Source organism: Mus caroli, unplaced genomic scaffold, assembly GCF_978045245.1.
Source record: "Mus caroli unplaced genomic scaffold, Mus_caroli_1 scaffold_13, whole genome shotgun sequence".
Lineage (NCBI taxonomy): Eukaryota > Metazoa > Chordata > Mammalia > Rodentia > Muridae > Mus > Mus caroli.
This window is the reverse complement of record NW_028227268.1, coordinates 114,064,149-114,084,028: the sequence shown is the minus strand read 5'-3', so window position 1 is coordinate 114,084,028 and position 19,880 is coordinate 114,064,149. Positions and strand designations below refer to the sequence as shown.

At 39.0% G+C, this 19,880-nt stretch overlaps 1 protein-coding gene across 1 annotated transcript in view; it reads left to right on the top strand.

Moving 5' to 3' along the window:
• The window catches only part of Abca13 (ATP binding cassette subfamily A member 13), a 485,227-nt gene that overhangs the window by 137,419 nt on the left and 327,928 nt on the right, over positions 1-19,880 (top strand). Inside the window, exons 27-28 of the mRNA XM_021177120.2 lie at positions 986-1,125; positions 12,202-12,315. Of these exons, the coding sequence (XP_021032779.1) occupies positions 986-1,125; positions 12,202-12,315 (254 nt within the window). The remainder of the gene's footprint in view (positions 1-985; positions 1,126-12,201; positions 12,316-19,880) is intronic.

Here is a 19,880-nt window from a genome sequence, read left to right as displayed (position 1 = left end):
TCAAGTTTCTTGCTTTATGTATACCACGATTATTCCTAACATAAGATCTGTCCCCCATCTCAATTAAGCTATAACTTAAAGAGCAAGTTATTAAACTAGAATAACCTCTACCATCAATAATTCAAGGATTAATTTATAGTTATTTACATTAGTTAGATTATAATATATAGTTATTATATTATATAGTATAAAATATAGTTAGATTATATTTTAGGGGATAGCTTACTCAATGTTTTTGGATTTTTGATAAAAGTATTTTTATGTTCAAGATATTTAGAAATATAAAATTAACACAGTGATCAAAACAGTTCTCTTCCAAACACATACCCATGTGAATCACCGCATAAGGTCAACACAGCAGTGCTTTTCAAGGCTCTTTCAAGGCTTACCACATTTTTGGGTAAAAGAGCTGGTTATAGTGATGTAGTTTTATTTATAAATGTAATAATTACCAATCATTAGAGTGATGAGTTGCCTATGGCTTTAGACAACATAAGTAGAGTTGTTATCAAAATCAACTAACTTTACAATAGGAACCACCATAAGGAATTGTTTGAGTCAACATAGTATGATTTAATGTACTAAAAGTAGTGACTGTGATACTTTTATATGGATTATCAGAGAGAATCTAGGAGCAACTTGACAAGGTAACTACATTAAAAAGGTCCTCTATTCTCAACATTATAATTATTGACGTAAGAAATCTCTGCATTAAAACACATTAAAAATAACCGCCCATCTCTTTTTTTTTAAGTGTCTGAGCCATCACTATTAGAGACAACAGCCTGGATGGTGGGATCTTGATGTCTCTTAGGGGACAAGGACTGCTAAGTCAGGAACATAAACTGGAAGTACAGTTCAGAGATATGTCCTGAATGAGTCATTTCACTGAAAATTAAGGCATAGTGGAAGTGTATGCCAGTTTCTACATTAACTAGACATGCTTTATCAACCTAATAGTTTCCCTCCTTTTTTTATGTGGCAGCACCATTCTGTTTGAAGCTTTATCAGGAAATTCTACAGTCTCCAAATGGTGCACTAGTATGGTCTTTTCTAAAACCTGTATTACATGGAAAAATATTGTATACACCAAACTCTCCAGAGATTAATGAGGTCATTCAAAAGGTAAGTTAAAACAAGTAACATTTTTGTAGGGGATTCAACACACTGTGTCAGGAAGAAATTGCTACATAAGTAATGTAATTACTATATTCACTGTGTTACATAACATTTTTTTATGTTGATTCCAGTTTGTTTTGTCCTGACATTACCCTGTCATTCTTGACGTTATGTGTGGATTTGCTGAGCAATTTGGTTAGAGGAAACTTTGGAGGCAGGGACTTTAATATCAAAAATTAAGGACAATTACAAATAGGACAGTTTCAGGTAAGGTAAGTTTCAGTTTCAGGAAAACACTGGGATGCATTTAATACATTTCAGTTGATACATCTGATACTGAAGAGAGAATTCAGTGATGCACCTGCAAACTGATCTCCTAAATCATGAGTCCCCACATTGGGTAGTTTTTGATCACTCACTTTTTAGTATATTGTATAGCTTCTCCAGTCTCATTATTGGAGAACCCCTATTAATATTTGCATTAAAAATTGTGTTCTCCTGGAGACTTTCTTACCTTGTCTCTGTGCAAACAATCATGCTATATTTTCTTGGGAGACTTTTCTTGTTTCTGGGGAGGTTGTGAGCCTGCAGGTACCTTAAATGGTCACTTTTCCAACGACACAGGAACAATTTGATCTTATTTTCCAATACAGAAGATCTATCCATGAATGGAAAACTCTAAGCTTTAAGTACTAGTAGTAACTTAAATGTACTGTGTGGTCATAGGAATGGTGACTTATTTTTTGCACTATGCACTTTCAAGAGAACTAGACTTATTCTCCTTGCGACTGTCATGAGATGTCACAGCAAGTCTCCTGGGCACTTGCCACCTGTCACTTAGCCTGTGGCTGCACAGCCTTCAGCATGCCCTCTATAGTGTTTATAAACTTAGTATTTTTTTTTGTTGTTGTTGTTGTTTTGTTTTAACTTTAAAATGTCCTCTAGGAGGGATGTTTGCCAAAGTCTAAGTTCCTCTGATGGAATGCTAGCTATCAGGAGACTAAGGCCTCTAATAGCTATTCCATCTGAAGCTTTGCTTAAGACTGTCATTCTGCCATCACACCTGGAAGAGATGCTCACACCAGCACTCTGGCCAAAGCCAAAGCTAGGCGATGTCCTATGTGTATAAAACTTACTAGCCAGGCAGTGGTGACACACGCCTTTAATCCCAGCACTTGGGAGGCAGAGGCAGGTGGATTTCTGAGTTCAAGGCCAGCCTGGTCTACAGAGTGAGTTCCAGGACAACCAGAGGTACACAGAGAAACCCTGTCTCGAAAAACAAAAACAAAAAACAAACAAACAAAATCCCCAAAAACCTACTAAGGTCTCCCATTGTTCAGGAATTTCATGGAAAATGTCTATATCTTAGTTTAATTTTTAAAAAAGGCTATGGATTTTATACTAATATATTAATATCATTATTAATATATATCTATATCACATTACATGCTGTGTTGTATTTTTTACTGATGGGATCTCTTCAGAAGTGTGAAAGAAAAGGATCTGAGGAAACAAAAAATAGTATAATGTGAAATGCAGTCAGTGATGTAGTGGTCCAGACCCAGGGACACACATTACATCAGTGTTCTTAGAATAAGGGTTTCAGAAGAACCAGACACGATCTCACTGGTTCTTGCTTGACCCCTGAGTGAGGTGTAGAGGTAGTCTAAGAGTAAATGTCTACTCTGCTTGTTTACATGTCTGGAGACTGTGCCCTGTCTTGTTCTACCTAGTTAATGTCACCAGAGATCATGTACTGTCTTACATGTGCACTCATAAAGCTGACTTAATGCCATTGTCCCTCGGATAAATTATTCTTGCAGTCACCTATGGTCATTTAGTTTTATGGAAATTGGTTCTGGTCTTTAAACACAGGGTCACATGTCCCACACAGCAGAGAGATACTTGCTGCAATGCTATCTATGCTATTGGAGTGATTGGAGCTGTAAATGGAAGCCATTCTCCCCATTGCAGTATTTCAGGCAGTGATGGATCACACAATTGTTGGTGGTCTTATAAAGTTATAATGGAGCTGAGAAATTCCTACTGCCCTTTGGCAACATAGCTGTCATCAAGTCATTGCACAATGCATTACTCATGTATTTGTGATGATGCTGGCGCTTTGGATAAAATAGAGAACAGAGAATTGTGTGCTCTGTACTAAATTTAATACTGACAATTATGCTACTGTTTTATGAATTTGGTATACTCTATGTTTATTATTATTTCAGAGTGTCCTGTACTTGTGAAAATGCTTGACTGTAAAACATTAGCCCATGTTCTAGCTTTAACAGCCCCATATATCTTGTGCTAGCCATGTCGCTTGATTAACCTGTATCATTTACATTAATATCAATGCACTCTAAGCTGTGTGCACAACATGAACTGGGCTGATGATGACAATTTTCAGAGTGGTTCTTGGCCAATGATGGACAGCTATGGGTGCTGCTTAGTCTTAGCTTCTTGGTTATTTCTTACTAGGTAGAAACATAGGAAACTACCAATTTTACAGGAAAATATTAATGAAAATCAGTGATTTTTCTATGATTTAATTTGTGAAACTCAGGTTGGCAAGAATTGCAATCTCTTGGTCAGGAAGGTGGGGTTTAAGTACTCTTTTGCCAAATTATGTGTGGCCTCAGGCTTACTGCTTCTCTTAAAAGCACTCTTTTCCTCTACCAGAAAAATGAGACCTGGATGCCCACTAGATAGATCACTCAGATTCTCTTTCCAAGCCAGGACAGTGCACAGTCCCAGCGTCTCTTGTCTTCTACAGAGCCAGCAGGACACAATGGGAGCAAGTGAGACCTGTGCTGACTTAGCGGAATGTACTGAGATATGAAGGTTTCTGTTTCAAGGCCAGCTGGATGACAAGGAGGAGGTGGTGCTGTTCAGACTGCTTTCTTAATTAAAATGTTTCCCTAGTATTGAGCCAAGCGTTCTCTTCTCTTTGGTCACAAGAGACCTCCTGGGCCGGAGAACCAAGAATGTCTTTTTTATTCTGACAGTCATTTACTGAGAGGTCATGGAAGCAAATATTAGACCTGCCTATTTCTGTGGGCCTACTGACCTGTGACTGAGCAGATTTCTGCAGACCAAGGACAGCGTGCAGTGAGGAACAAGGGGACTGGTGGTTGATGGCCCATTTCCAGATATCCCTGCAGTCCAGGAACTTTCTATATTGGGATCTGTGCTGGTAGCAGGACCCAGAGACTAAAAGGCATTCCTGATAACTGGACCCACCTGGTAACTGTGGTCACTTTGGGACTATAATGTACAGTCCTTCCTCATAAAAGACATCAAAGGATTAGTGTCCCTGCATCCACCTCCCATCATCTGATCCCTGTGCTTTTTACCTCTGTCACCTTCTAAAATTGAAGTGGGTTTAAAAACTTCACCTTCTTGACATGCTTAAGTGGTCTTAACATAGTGAATTTTGTTATCTTTTCTTCTCAGTTATTACCATTTTTCTGAGCACAGTGTCAATTTTGTTATATTCCAAGGTAAAGAGACTAAGAAGATAAAGAAAGCGGGGCAAGTTTAATATGGATGATTATAACTATAAAAAGCACAAGAGTAAGAGGGTTGGTCAGTAATAGAAAGAGAACACTGGAGACTGCAGTAATGGCAGAGAATGGCAGAGAATAGAACACACCCTTGTGGAAGTAGTCTTTTGTTTCTGACTTGAGTTCCAAACTGCATTGAAGAGAGCACTGCAGCAAAGGGCAGAAAGGTGCGTGAGCATCTATACTCTGGAGTATCAGAAGAAGTATGCAAGCTTAACGTTGTACTAAAAGAGAAAGATCACAGGGTCCATTCTCATCACTGAGAACAGGGGTGACAGGAAAGTTGCAAGATGCTAACTTGACTGGAGCAGTCAGTCATAAATTGTTTCTTTAGAGACACGAGACTTTTAAGGCATAGAATTTCTATACTGCTCAGTAGTTCCCAAGAAGAAATTCTAATCAAGTACAAGTTTGAAACAAGGTGGAGGAAGAACTATCCCCTTTAACCCTTACACCATGAGCCCACACAGGCTGGGCACCTTGTCAATGCTGCAGATCTACTATAGAGATTAGCAGTTGACATTTTCAGTTTCCAGATGAAGAAGTTGAGTTTTAGGGCTGAGTAACTTTTGCACTCAATCCCAGGTCTTTTTGATAGCCCACTCAGTGTTTTATCTAATACTTTTCTGCTACATTTCATTGCTTGCTTTTCACGAATTCACATGTGTATACAGTTCAGTTACTGCTCTCAGTTTAACTGATCATGGTGTGGAGACACAGTCAGAGAAAGAGAGCAGATTACAGATGATGGTCTCCCATGCACCGGCCAGCTTCAAGCTTTGGAGCTGGGATGTTAGATTATGATGGGGAGAAATTTACTGTCAGTGCCATCTTTCTACTGATTATCTGATTGTATCTGAATGGGAGAGGATGCCAAATGGACCATGTTACTGTTCTCATATTTCTGGAATTCTAACATGATAATTTTATTGTCTCAGTTGTAAAACTACTGTTCATCGAACACTTCTTTTAAAAGGTTTAAGCATAAGAATGGACACTCCCAAATACTCTTTTGCCTATTTCTCATAAAACCCAAGCACAATTAGGACCATTTTAGTAATGCAAAATAATTAAGGCTAGGGAAATCTACATTTCAAGTGTATTGGCTATTTAATGAAAATCTGTGGTTCAAAATGAAGTTTGGGACCTATACTGCTGGAGTTCATTTTATTGATAATATATTTGATGCCAGCCATTAAACAGTAAGGATTCTGTATATGCAGTCTGCACTTTACCATTTGGAGTACTGGTTGGCTATTGAAGCACATGGACTACCTTTTATATAGGCCTTTGTATAACATTAGGTGTGGCCTTTCACCTACCATTACAACTCTGTCTTTAGAAGCTCATCACTTGGAGGCAAAGAACAAAATATACAGGTTAAAGGTGAACACAAGTCACTGCTGTCTTTCCATTTAGTGGTTATATTTAGTAGTTATATACTACAAGTAAGCATAGAATTGATGAGTAGTTATGAAGCAGTTTGCTTGGATATTTATTGAAGTTGGAATATGTTAGAGAGTAGACATTGTCCAAGACGGGGCTAGAGCCAGCAGAGGTTGTGTAGACTTTTAAGATGAGCAGAGCAGTGGTTGAAGGGAACTCACAAGTCCCCCCAGGCAGGTTGACATTGTCTCCAGGGAGCCCTGTTGAGGGAACGGGATTCATAGAAATCTGCTTTCTGATCAGGGGCATCTTACCAGTGATTTGAGAGCAAGTTTTTAATGGCTCAGCCTGAAGCAAGGTTTCAGGTGGCTGAAAATGTCCTCTATGGAATCATTTGTTGAAACTCAGCAGTGTTGCACAGGGTAAGAGTAATTCTACTTTATGAAAAAAAAACGTTTGGACGCAAACCTCTGTTAAACACCAGGTTTCTAAGGAAGCCTGAAAGCCAAAGGTGTGCTTGTTATGTGAGACTAGATACCATACAAGTCCATAGAGGTAACTGCACAATGCTCCTTTGTAGATCTGAGATGTTGTGGGCTTGCATCATTATACCTTTAGACCATTTCTACTGTTTCTGGCCATGTAATGGGAGTTATCCTGTCATTCAGTCTTTACTAAAGGAGAGCATATCAAGCCATGCCCTCTGCCTGGAAAGGTCAAAGTCCAGGCCCATTTTCTTTGTGGGATGCCTGACTCTCTTCCTTTCAGGGATCTCATGAGCCTCATGGCCTGTGAGGAGATGATTTACATGAAGTCTGAAACTTAGTTTGGTGCCACTTGTGCAGACCAGAAGTTATGGGTCAAAATGTCCAAAGTTTGATCTTGTGATTTATTCTTTTTACATATTTAAGCAAAGTAAAACTTAGGAAAAGGTTTTCATGTGACAATTATCACAACAAAGCTTTAGGCATAACTACATAGAAACTCCCTAGCAAAGTAGCAAAGCACCTGGGACCTCTACCTTAACAATAAGTTCTACTGATTTGACTGCTAAATAGAGCTCAGGACATGGGCCTAAGGAGGAAAGATTTATAATAGCACAAGAATAGATGCTGTTAGTGGAGGATGCAAAGTACCAGGACCCGTTTCATAAGAATGGGTTCTATTGACTGAGAGATTAAGCTCAGGATATTGGGGCATTGGGACATTGGGGAAGACTGGCTCCACAGAATAGCAAAAAAGAACCATGTTGTCAGACTCCAGCCTTCCAGGTGACCAGGTGTTATCCATTTCCTTCCGTTAAAGAAAATAGGCCTGTGTATTTGACAAGCTTGGTTCTTCCAATGCTTTCTTCAAGCTGAGCATCCTATATCTTCCTACCATCTACCCTTCCAAATCTAACCATCCATCCATTTATGTGTTCACCTATTTACCTGTTCCTTCATCCATCTAGCCATGCATCTATCTGTCTATGGCTCTTTCTAATATGAAGTGGGCTGAGTGGAAACGGGGATGTTCCTTTTTGGCAGTGAACCAACTTTCTCTCTCTCTCTCTCTCTTTCTTTTTCTCTCTCTTTCTCTCCCTTTCTTTCTTTGTCTTTTCTTTCTTCTCAAATTAACTCTTTTCTGTTTACTCTTCCCCCATACTTTTTCATTTCCTTCCTTTCATACTTCCTTCTTAAATTCAGTTCAGCTCTGTTCTCTCTCCCTCTCCCTTCCTACTCCCCCCTCTCCTTCCTGCCCTTCTCTCATCTCTCTCTTTTTCCTGTTGTGGTCTATCTTTGTTGATTAGGCAGTTTCTTTTTTTTTTTTTTTTTTTTTTGGTTTTTCGAGACAGGGTTTCTCTGTATAGCCCTGGCTGTCCTGGAACTCACTTTGTAGACCAGGCTGGCCTCGAACTCAGAAATCCACCTGCCTCTGCCTCCCGAGTGCTGGGATTAAAGGCGTGCGCCACCACGCCCGGCGATTAGGCAGTTTCAATTGGGCTTCTGAATCTGTATAAAAACTAACTTTTGTCTTGAGCTCATTGTGTGTTTATGTGCACTGTCAAGAGCGACAGGAGAGTCCCATGCTTCTTTACTGAATTTTGCTGTGATTCACTATTTTACCCAGCTCTCCCTATTTCCCTTACTTGTGTTTGTGTGTGTCTATGAGAACTTTTATTTTGGGAGGTCATTGCTGTATAAGTTCATATATCTACCTCAGGTCAGAGTCATAATCATCCTGTCATTGCAAGGTTCTTGGCATTATCCTCTTATATCTAACCATATCATGCCTAACCCACTTTTTGCCAAGTTTTAGCCTAAAGACCTGTGATCTCTTTTGGATTTTACTTCTAGATTTTTAAGGAGGTAATAAAATGCAATAAGTAAGTGCCAGGGATTGGCTTATTTTTGTCAAGCACAATTCCCCCAAATTTTATGTGCAGTAATTTATTCATTTTTATCGATGACTAATATTCCCTGGTAACATATTGGACACAACCTTCAGTTGGCACTGTTCTTTGTTCCTTTAACACCATTGATCAGATTAAGTGACATCTAAGTTACTTGTCTGGAACTGCTGTGGCTCTGAGTTTATGTGCACCAGCCCTGTCATGTCCATCAGGCAGTACTACACAGCACCTTTTCCCATCCTTCAGCTCTCACATTCTCTCCCTGCCATGTCCCATGATGTCCCCTTGCTGTTTAGGAATGAGCACTCACAGGCACTTACTCTTAGCACTTTTACCAGGTAGGGGTCTGCATTCACTGCTGCCCACTGCAAAAGGCAGCTTCTCTAACCAAGACTGTGAGTTCCACAGATCTATGGATAGAAACATGAATGTTAGAAGGCAACTTGATAGCATGCACATTTAGTAAAATAAAAATAGCAGGGTACCCACTAGTGCGTATCACTTTCATGACTGTGGATATTAAACCAGATTTACCATACCAGATAGAAACTCCCTCCTGTAGAGTGAACCTCAAATTGGAACAGAAAGCATCTGGTTGACCCCATAATAGTAATGTCAATATTACACTAGTGGGTAGAATTTGTATAATAACATATACATACTATATAGATAGTATAGTAATACTATTTGCCTGGCAGGTTGATTTTATAATGCACACACAGCCCAGGAGTGGGTAAGAGCACTGATGTATCTGATTCTCCAGCAGCTTATATAGCAACTTCTGACACTGAAACCAACAGCAATGATGATGTGTCTTGTCAGTGTAAAATCGATTTCTCTATGTCCTACAATCAAAATGTCCCCATTTAGGTCTGATCCAGGGTCTCACTGAACCTGGAGCTCATTGATTAGGCTAGTCTGGCTGACGAGCATGCCCTAGGGATGCTCATGTTTCTGCACAAATGCTACAGTTTCAGGTGCATGTTCTCATACCCAGCTGCTTATCTAGATTCTGGGGATCAAAACGCAGGTCCTTACACTCAGGAGGCAATAATTTTTTTAATTGAACATTTTTCTAGTTTCTACCACTTTAAACTCATAATGTTGGAATATCATGTTCTTGGGGAATAGAGAGTCTCATCAGATTGGTTACTGGTTTCATATGCTTTCTATCCATACAACTAGCACATGGTTTGTAGATGAGAATTTCCTACAGCTTCTTGGTAATTTTTCACTTTGTTTTTAACATACATCTTATCAAAATGCAAAAACAAACATCATTCATCAGGATGTGTTGTAAGGAAGTCTTACATTTGATAGCTTTGCTGATGTTACTATATGTAAATTATCCTGAACTTTAAAATCATATTTGTCAATATGTCATTGTTAGTTTTAACTGTCAGTTTGATATAACCCAGAGACACACAGGAAAAAGGAACCTCCATTGAGGAATTGCCTAGATCATATTGGCCTGTGCCAATGTCTCTGGATCATTTTCTTAGTTGTTGATTGATATAAGGTTGATATAACCCACTGTGGATGGTGCTACTTCAACACAGTTGGGCCTGGACGATATAAGAAAGGTAGCTGAGAAAGCCAGAGAAAGCAAGCCAGTAAGTGTTCTGTTTTTCTCTACTCTAATTCTTGCCCAGGCTTTCCTTGGAGAAGAATTGTAATCTATTAACTAAACCCTTTCCTCCTCAAGTAGCTTTTGGTCATGGTGTTAATCACAGCAACAGAAAGCAAACTAGAATTCAATATTTATCATGTATTCAATGATTTAAATGAATCTGAGTAGTTCAGCAAATATTAAATAGCTGAGAACTAAGCTTCTCAGAAATATATTTTGTTATTCATACAAAGAAATATTTCTCCTGGTTTTGTAAATCATTTATGTTTTACATTTATCTTGATTAATCTCTTCCTTCTTCTTTCCTTAGACATTCTGTTTTATGTTTCTTTACTTATATATTTTTAAATTGTTTGTTTGTTGAAATTATAATATATCATTTTCTCCTTCCACTCCCTCCCTCCAAACCTTCTTATATCCCTCCAAACCTCCTATATCCTTCCAAACCTTCCTCCTATATCCCTCCAAAACTTCCTATATCCCTCCAAAACTTCCCATATCCCTCCAAACCTTCCTCCTATATCCCTCCAAACCTTCCTCCTATATCTCTCCAAACCTTCCTCCTATATCTCTCCAAACCTTCCTCCTATATCCCTCCAAAACTTCCTATATCCCTCCAAAACTTCCTATATCCCTCCAAAATTTCCTATGTCCCTGCAAAATTTCCTATATACCTCATTACCCCATGTTGTGCTCTTTCAAATTAAAAAAGTTTTTGTACACTGTAAAAGCCAGTGGACTTGGGACAAGCAAGAATATCACTTGCCAGCCTTATTATTTTATTAATGTGTTAAATGCATGATTACCTTTTGCTTTTCAGTTTAATAACATTTATATTTGGATCTGAACTTCGGTTATGCCCAATACATTTTGATAACTAATGGTATTCTAATTTTTTACTGGGTAATTTACACAACACACTCTTAAAGCTTAAGGAAATATGATTAATGGTAATGTTTTAAATTGCAAAATTATTTGCATGAACTTTTGATTAAAAATTAATGTTACACATTTAAACAATATGCTCCTTGAAGTGAATTTGTAATAAATTCTTGGGCTTTGGAAGGTCAGGGTGTGCATATGTAAAATAAGTTGGGGTATTTTGACTTATTGAATCTGATATTACTTTATCTATCTATATTCACATGGTTATGGATTTATATGTGCCTGCAGATATTTCCTATATCAGAGTTAAGAGTTTTTATAACTCTCTAAATCATTGCATTTATAATGTATTCAACCTGTTTGTGCCTGGTTTTTGTTTTTTTTTTGTTTTTTGTTTTTTTTTAACAGCATGGTGAAAATTTGGCATGTACTCTGTCTCCTGCCAAAGCATCAATTTATTCATTTAGCTTAGTGGCTACAGCACTCTGCACTTGCTTTTCCTGAATACTAAAATTAAGTGTTAGAAGCTTCCTCTCTTAGCTGTAGTGAATATTTTCTACTTCCTGCTGTTGAGAGAGGCTCCCAGTGACCCTTGGGAGAAATGACCAGACTCTTAAATTATCCTTCTTTATTTCTTTTTTGGTATTATGGAAGGCCATTTTCAATATTAGATATAATTGTTGGCAACTGTCATCTTTTTGGATACAACTTTATACTTTATATTTATTTAAGTTATTTCCCTAGGATAGGTTTTTTTTTTTTTAATCCTGAGAGGAATAAGGTATGAACATTTTTATGGGCTTGTGACTGTGCATAATTTTATAACATCAAATTATCTTTGAAAAATTGTGTATGACTGCACTCTGCCAGCAGCAATAAAGGAATAACATTTCATCTCTACTGGTGTTGGAAAACAAACATATTGCTATTAGTTGAAGACACAATTTGGAGTAACTGGAGATGTGTGCGAATGTATTTTGCTTAGTCAGTACATATGAAGATATTTTCTCTGCATAGCAGAGGGCCTAACCCTGGGGATACAGTGACAAGTGTCAGGTGTATGCAATGGAAAGATCTAGAAGACATGTAACCTTAGAGAGCACTAAATACTTTCATGCAAATGTCTGATTCTGGGATGACCATGCCACTTTGATGTTTGATACCTTGTTCTAGCTTGACACAACAATTAAAGGCATATCTTTGTGTGCTCCACATTGCAGGCTAATTATACATTTTACTTTGTGGATAAGATAAAAGTTTTATCGGAAACATTTCTGAAGATATCCAAACTTTTCCAGGGAAGTGGAAATGGTCAAATGTTCAACCAGTTGCAGGTATGTGACTGATGTAGTGACCTAGGGCAAGAATTGCCTCCTACAATTTGGCTGAGATATGGGGGTGTCCCTATGGAAAATTTAACTAGTCTAAAGCATGCATGGGTCCTCCAGTTAACCTGGAAAGTTTTTAGCAGTCGTATATGTTTAAAAACTGTTATGAATATTTAGTTTTTTTCCCCATGCAAATTGGCACTATGTAAAATTATAATCTACTAATATTGATAATTTGAATTCTTTATTAAATTTAATGCTTTTAAAATAGTTTACATTCTTTTCAGTTGTAAGTTTATTATGATATCATTTCTCAATACTGTACAGGTCATCCAAAACAGAAAAAGAAGATAAAACCAAAATACTAGACAGAAACAGGGGACTAGCTGGAGCGGTGGGGCTCAGCAGGAGTGGTATGGGAATACAAGAAGGGAGTAGGGCATGAATATAATCAAATTTATTATGTACATATATGGAGATTTCATGACAAAACCCATTACTATCTATAATTAATATATGTGAACAAAGATCAAAATCTCTAATAGTGACAAATTATGGCTTTAAACAGTTCCATTTCTTAAGACCCCCAAGAGCCAGCTGGGTGTGGTGGCTAACACCTTTAATCCCAGCACTCTGGAGGCAGAGGCAGGTGGATTTCTGAGGTCGAGGCCAGCCTGGTCTACAAAGTGAGTTCCAGAACAGCCAGGGCTATACAGAGAAACCCTGTCTCGGAAAAAAAAAAAAAAACCAAGAGCCATTACTTATAAAATGATAGCTCAGACAGGTCACATAATAACTTTTGGGCATTTGTAAAATCATAACTTGAAAACCTGGTATTATGAGAAAATTGGCCCACACTTTGTTCATTTGAATTACATGCTACCCACTGGACAAACAGTTCACATCATGGACTTAGGAGCCACAATAAGTAGTTATAAATCATTGTGACCTTGTCACTGTCTAGGCCTGCATGTTGGGCTTCTTATTTATGGACAAGAAAACAATAACATCTTTGAGTGTAAGAGAGCTGAGCTTTGAGGTTGGTCAGGGATGCAAAGATGTTGGTTGGTTCTAGGTTCTCTAAGAGTGGATGGTCTCTGTCCCTTGGAAATGTGGCTGTTGGTAGGTTGCTCATGCTACAGTGGGTGGCTACAAACCCACATGCATATAATATCACTTGTTGGACTCAGGGAGTTAATTATAACAAAAATAACATTAAAAGATTTTAGATTTAGGGAGAGATAGACAAGGGATGTTAGGAAGAGTTGGACAAGGTGGTGGATGGATATGATCAATAGATATTATTTAAATATATGAAACTTTCACAGAATAAGAAATATTAATTTGAAGATAAATAATTCACCACAAGAAACAGCTGCTAAAGCAAAAAAGGGGGTGGGGTGTGCTGGGACAGAGCAGAATCAAGGGCATGTGATGATGGTGGACATCTGACACAAAACAAGGAGACAGACATAAGGCTAGGCTCCAGATTCTGGTCAGTCAGCCCCACAGCTTCACAAACACAGCATCTAGTGCTGCAAGACGATTCTTCTTTAATTTGTTTGTCCATGGATTCCTTTGTTAACATGGATCTTATCTACTGTTTCTTTAATGAACCTAATAGAAGATGTTTTGGGTTGTATAAGGTCTTTGTTGTAGCTACAAATACTAGCATCCTGTATTTGTAATCACCAAGGCAATACTGCACTGTGAGCCTGACACCACAAGATGTCTACTCACAAGGAGAAGTGTCTGAAATCAAAGTCCCTCATTCAGTCTTACAGAACTTTTGCCCTACTCAGGCTGTGTGGTCACAAGTTACTTCTCAGGGGCTCTTGTTGGTGTGGAAAACTCCGTGTCTGCAGTGAAGGTCAAGCCTGGCTCTGCCACTGGATGGCGTCCTTACTGCTTTTGAGTGGTGCCCCATGTGTTCTCCAGTTTATTTTCCTTCCAGTAAAAGGCAGCAGTAATTTCCTCTAGGAAATTCTCTGAGATTAAATTAACTAATGTGTAATAAAGTACCCTGCACACTGTGCCAAATAGATATTGCCCAGCAAAGGAAGATAGACAAGATTTAAGAAAGAGCAAGTAGTCAGATTTCATAATACAGTCTTGCCTCAATAGATCTGACTAGATAAAACCAATAAAGGGCAAGGCAGGGGTGAGTAGAGACAGAGTTTACGTGTAGAAGGAACAGATCATGTGAGAAGACCTAATGTGTTCTAGAGTAATGTGTTCTAGACTAAAGCACAGATAACTATCACTATCCATTTACAAACTAGAAAGTCCCTTCTTTAAAAAAAAATATTTAGGTATAGATGTGCATGATTGTACTCTCTCCACTATTTGGGACCAGGGACTTGAACTCAGGTCATCAGGCTTGACAACAAGAGTCTTTACTGAGCCATCTCACCCTTCCAGAACTCGCAAATTTTATAACTCCCACACATCTTTTTTTTTTTTTTTTGATTTTTAATATTTTATTACATATTTTCCTCAATTACATTTCCAATGCTATCCCAAAAGTCCCCCATAGCGCCCCCCACTTCCCTACCCACCCATTCCCATTCTTTTGGCCCTGGCATTCCCCTATTTTGGGGCATGTAAAGTTTGCAAGTCCAATGGGCCTCTCTTTCCATTGATGGCCGACTAGGCCATCTTTCGATACATATGCAGCTAGAGACAAGAGCTCCGGGGTTCTGGTTAGTACATCATGTTGTTCCAACAATAGGGTTGCAGATCCCTTTAGCTCCTTGGGTACTTTCTCTAGCTTCTCCATTGGGAGCCCTGTGATACATCCAATAGCTGACTGTGAACATCCACTCCTGTGTTTGCTAGGCCCCGGCATCGTCTCACAAGAGACAGCTATATTTGGGTCCTTTCAGCAAAATCTTGCTAGTGTATGCAATGGTGTCAGCGTTTAGAAGCTGATTATGGGATGGATCCCTGGATACGGCAGTCTCTAAATGGTCCATCCTTTCATCACAGCTACAGGGAAGGAGTTACAGAGACAAAGTTCATAGGATCAGCTACTTTTGAAGGCACAGCTTTGTACATCAGCCTCAAGAGAGGGTCCGAGAAAGGCTGGAACCCTGTGTGAGCACTACTTCTCTGCAGACAACAGACTTGCACAGATGTGATTCAGAGGAGGAAACATGAGAAAGAAAAGATAACTGACTTCAGAAAAATTTGCTCAAATCTACTAAGTTTCAGTATTAGAACATCACTGCAGTTATAATATTTATAATCATTACCTTTATTTTTTCATGGCTCAAGACTATATCAAATGCTGACTTTTTTTTATTATTATAATGCTTTGTGTTAGGGGTTCTAATCCTGTGATAAAATACCATGAACAAAAGCAACTTGGGGGAGATAGGATTTATATTAATTACGTTTCCAAATCATGGTTCATCACTGAGGGAAGTCAAGGCAGGAACCTGGAGGTAGAAACTGAAGCAGAAGTCATGGAGGGATGCTGCTTACTTGCTTGCACTTGTGGCTTGCTTAGCCTGCTTTTTTATACAACTCAGGACCACTAGCACAGGGATGGCACTACAGACAGGGAGCTGGCCTTCTCATATTGGTCATAGATATAGCTGTCTCTTATAAGGCTATTCCAGTGCCTGGCAAATACAGAAGTGGATGCTCACAGTCGTCTATTGGATGGAACACAGGGCTTCCAATGGAGGAGCTAGAGAAAGTACCCAAGGAACAAAGGGGGTCTACAACCCTATAGGAGGAACAACAATATGAACTAACCAGTACCCCACAGAGCTCATATCTCTAGCTGAATTTGTAGCAGAAAATGGCCTAGTCGTCCATCAATGGGAGAAGAGGCCCTTGGTCTTGCAAAGATTATATACCCCAGTATAGGGGAATGCTAGGGCCAGGAAGCAGGAATAGGTGGGTTGAGGAGCAGGGCAGGGGGAGGGTATAGGGGACTTTTGGAGAGGAAACTAGGAAAGGGGATAGCTTTTGAAATGTAAATGAAGAAAATATTAAATAAAAAAAAGAGAAAAAAAAAAGAAGAAATGAAAATCCCTCAAAGACTTGCCACAGGCCAATCTAGTAGTAGGAGTTTTTTCTCAACTGAGAATCCCTTTTCTCAAGCAACTTTCTATTTTGTCAAATTAACATCTACCCAAGGAATACCTTAAACTTCTTTTAAGTGGATCCATTTTCTTTTTCTTTTTCGTTTTTCTTTTTCTTTTTTCCCCAATTTTTTATTAGGTATTTTCTTCATTTACATTTCAAATACTATCCTGAAAGTCCCCTATACCCTCCCTTGCCCTTGTTCCCCTACCCACCCACTCCCACTTCTTGGCCCTGGTGTTCCCCTAGTATTGGGGCATATAAAGTTTACAAGACCAAGGGGCGTCTCTTCCCAATGATGGCCAACTAGGCCATCTTCTGCTACCTATGCAGCTAGAGACATGAGCTTTGAGGGGTACTGGTTAGTTCATAATGTTGTTCCACCTATGGGATTGCAGACCCCTTCAGTTCCTTGGGTACTTTCTCTAGCTCCTCCATTGGGGGGCCCTGTGTTCCATCCAATAGCTGACTGTGATCATCCACTTCTGTGTTTTCCAGGCACTGGCATAACCTCACAAGAGATAGATATATCAGGGTTCTTTCAGCAAAATCTTGCTGTCATATGCAATAGTGTCTGAGTTTGGTGGCTGATTATGGGATGGATCCCCGGAAGGGGCGTTCTCTGGATGGTCTGTCCTTTCGTCTCAGCTCCAAACTTTGTCTCTGTAACTCCTTCCAGGGGCATTTTGTTGCCAATTCAAAGAAGGGGTGAAGTGTCCACACTTCTTTCTTCTTGAGTTTCATGTGCTTTACAAATTGTATCTTGGATATTCTAAGTTTCTGGGTTAATATCCACTTATCAGTGAATGCATATCATGTGAGTTCTTTTGTGATTGGATTACCTCACTCTTTATGTTACCCTCCAGATCCATTCATTTGCCTAGGAATTTCATAAGTTCATTGTTTTAATTGCTGAGTAGTACTCCATTGTGTAAATGTACCACATTTTCTGTATCCATTCCTCTGTTGAGGGACATCTGGGTTCTTTCCAGCTTCTGGCTCTTATAAATAATGCTGCTATGAACATAGTGGAACATGTGTTCTTATTACCAGTTGGAACATCTGGATATATGCCCAGGAGAGGTATTGCTGGATCCTCCAGTAGTACTATGTCCAATATCTGAGGAACCACCAGACTGATTACCAGAGTGGGTTGTACAAGCTTGCAAACCCACCAACAATGGAGGAGTGTTCCTCTTTCTTTTCCTCACTAGCATCTGCTGTCGCCTGAATTTTTGATCTTAGCCATTCTGACTGGTGTGAGGTAGAATCTCAGGGTTGTTTTGATTTGCATTTCCCTGATGATTAAGGATGTTGAACATTTTTTCAGGTGTTTCTTAGCCATTCAGTATTCCTCAGTTGAGAATTCTTTGTTTAGCCCTGTACCCCATTTTTTATTAGATATTTTCTTTATATACATTCCAAATTTCAAATGCTATGCCAAAAGTTCCCTATACCCTCCTCCTGCCCTGCTCCCCTACCCACCCACTCCCACTTCTTGGCCATGGTGTTCCCCTGTACTGGGGCATATAAAGTTTGAAATACCAAGGGGCCTCTCTTCCCAATGATGGCAGGCTAGACCATCTTCTGCTACATATGCAGCTAGAGACATGAGCTCTGGGGGGGGGGGGGTACTGGGTAGTTCATATTGTTGTTCCAGCTATAGGGTTGCAGACCCATTCAGCTCCTTGGGTGCTTTCTCTAGCTTCACCATTGGGGGCCCTGTGTTCCATCTTATAGATGACTGTGAGCATCGACTTCTGTATTTGACAGGCACTGGCATAGCCTCATATGAGACAGCTATTCCAGGGTCTCTTCATCAAAATCTTGCTGGCATATGCAACAGTGTCTGTGTTTGGTGGCTGATTATGGGATGGATCCCCAGGTGGGATAATCTCTGGATAGTCCATCCTTTCCTCTTAGCTCCAAACTTTGTCTCTGTAACTCCTTTCATGGGTATTTTGTTCCCTATTCTAAGGAGGAACAAAGTATCCACCCATTGGTCTTCCATCTTCTTGATAATCTTGTGTTTTGCAAATGGTATCTTGGGTGTTCTATGTATCTGAGCTAATATCCACTTATCAGTGAGTGCATTTGATTTTCTGGAGTCCATCTTCTTGAGTTCTTTGTATATATTGGATATTAGTCCCCTATCTGATTTAGGATTGGTAAAGATACTTTCCCAATCTGTTGGTGGTCTTTTTGTCTTATTGTCAGCGTCTTTTGCCTTACAGAAGCTTTTGCAATTTTATGAGGTCCCATTTGTCAATTCTCGATCTTAAAGCACAAGCCATTGCTGTTCAGTTCAGGAATTTTTTCCCTGTGCCCATATTTCGAGGCTTTCCCCCACTTTCTCCTCTATAAGTTTCAGTGTCTCTGGTGCTATGTGTCATTCCTTGAAACACTTAGACTTGACCTAAGTACAAGGAGATAAGAATGGATCAATTCTCATTTTTCTACATGATAACTGCCAGTTGTGCCAGCACCATTTGTTGAAAATGCCCTTTTTTCCACTGGATGGTTTTAGCTCCATTGTCAAAGATCAAGTGACCATAGGTGTGTGAGTTTATTTCTAGGTCTTCAATTCTATTCCATTGGTCTATCTGTCTGTCACGATACCAGTATCATGTAGGGTTTATTACAATTGCTCTGTAGTACAGTTTTAGGTCAGGCATGGTGATTCCACCAGAGATTCTTTTATCATTGGTAAGAGTTTTTGGTATACTAGGTTTTTTTGTTATTCCAGATGAATTTGCAAATTGCTCTTTCTAATTCGTTGAAGAATTGAGTTGCAATTTTGATGGGGATTGCATTGAATTTGTAGATTTGCTTTTGGCATGATAGCCATTTTTACTATATTGATCCTGCCAATCCATCTTCTGTGATATTCTTTGATTTTTTTCTTCAGAGACTTGAAGTTCTTATCATACAAATCTTTCACTTCCTTGGTTAGAGTCACACCAAGGTATTTTATATTATTTGTGACTATTGTAAAGTGTGTTGTTTCCCTAATTTCTTTCTTAGCCTGTTTATCCTTTGTGTAGAGAAAGGCCATTGATTTGTTTGAGTTAATTTTATATCTAGCTACTTCACTGAAGCTGTTTATTAGGTTTAGGAGTTTTCTGGTGGAATTTTTAGAGTCACTTATATATACTATCATATCATCTGCAAAAAGTGATATTTTGACTTCGTTCTTTCCAGTTTGTATCCCCTTGACCTCCTTCTGTTGTCTAATTGCTCAGGCTTGGACTTCAAGTACTATATTGAATAGGTAGGGAGAAAGTGGGCAGCCTTGTCTAGTCCCTCATTTTAGTGGGATTGATTCCAGCTACTCTCCATTTATTTTGATGTTGGCTACTGGTTTGCTGTATATTGCTTTTATTATTTTTAGGTATGGGCTTTGAAATCCTGATCTTTTCAAGACTTTTATCATGAATGGGTGTTAGATTTTGTCAAATGCTTTTTCAGCATCTAAC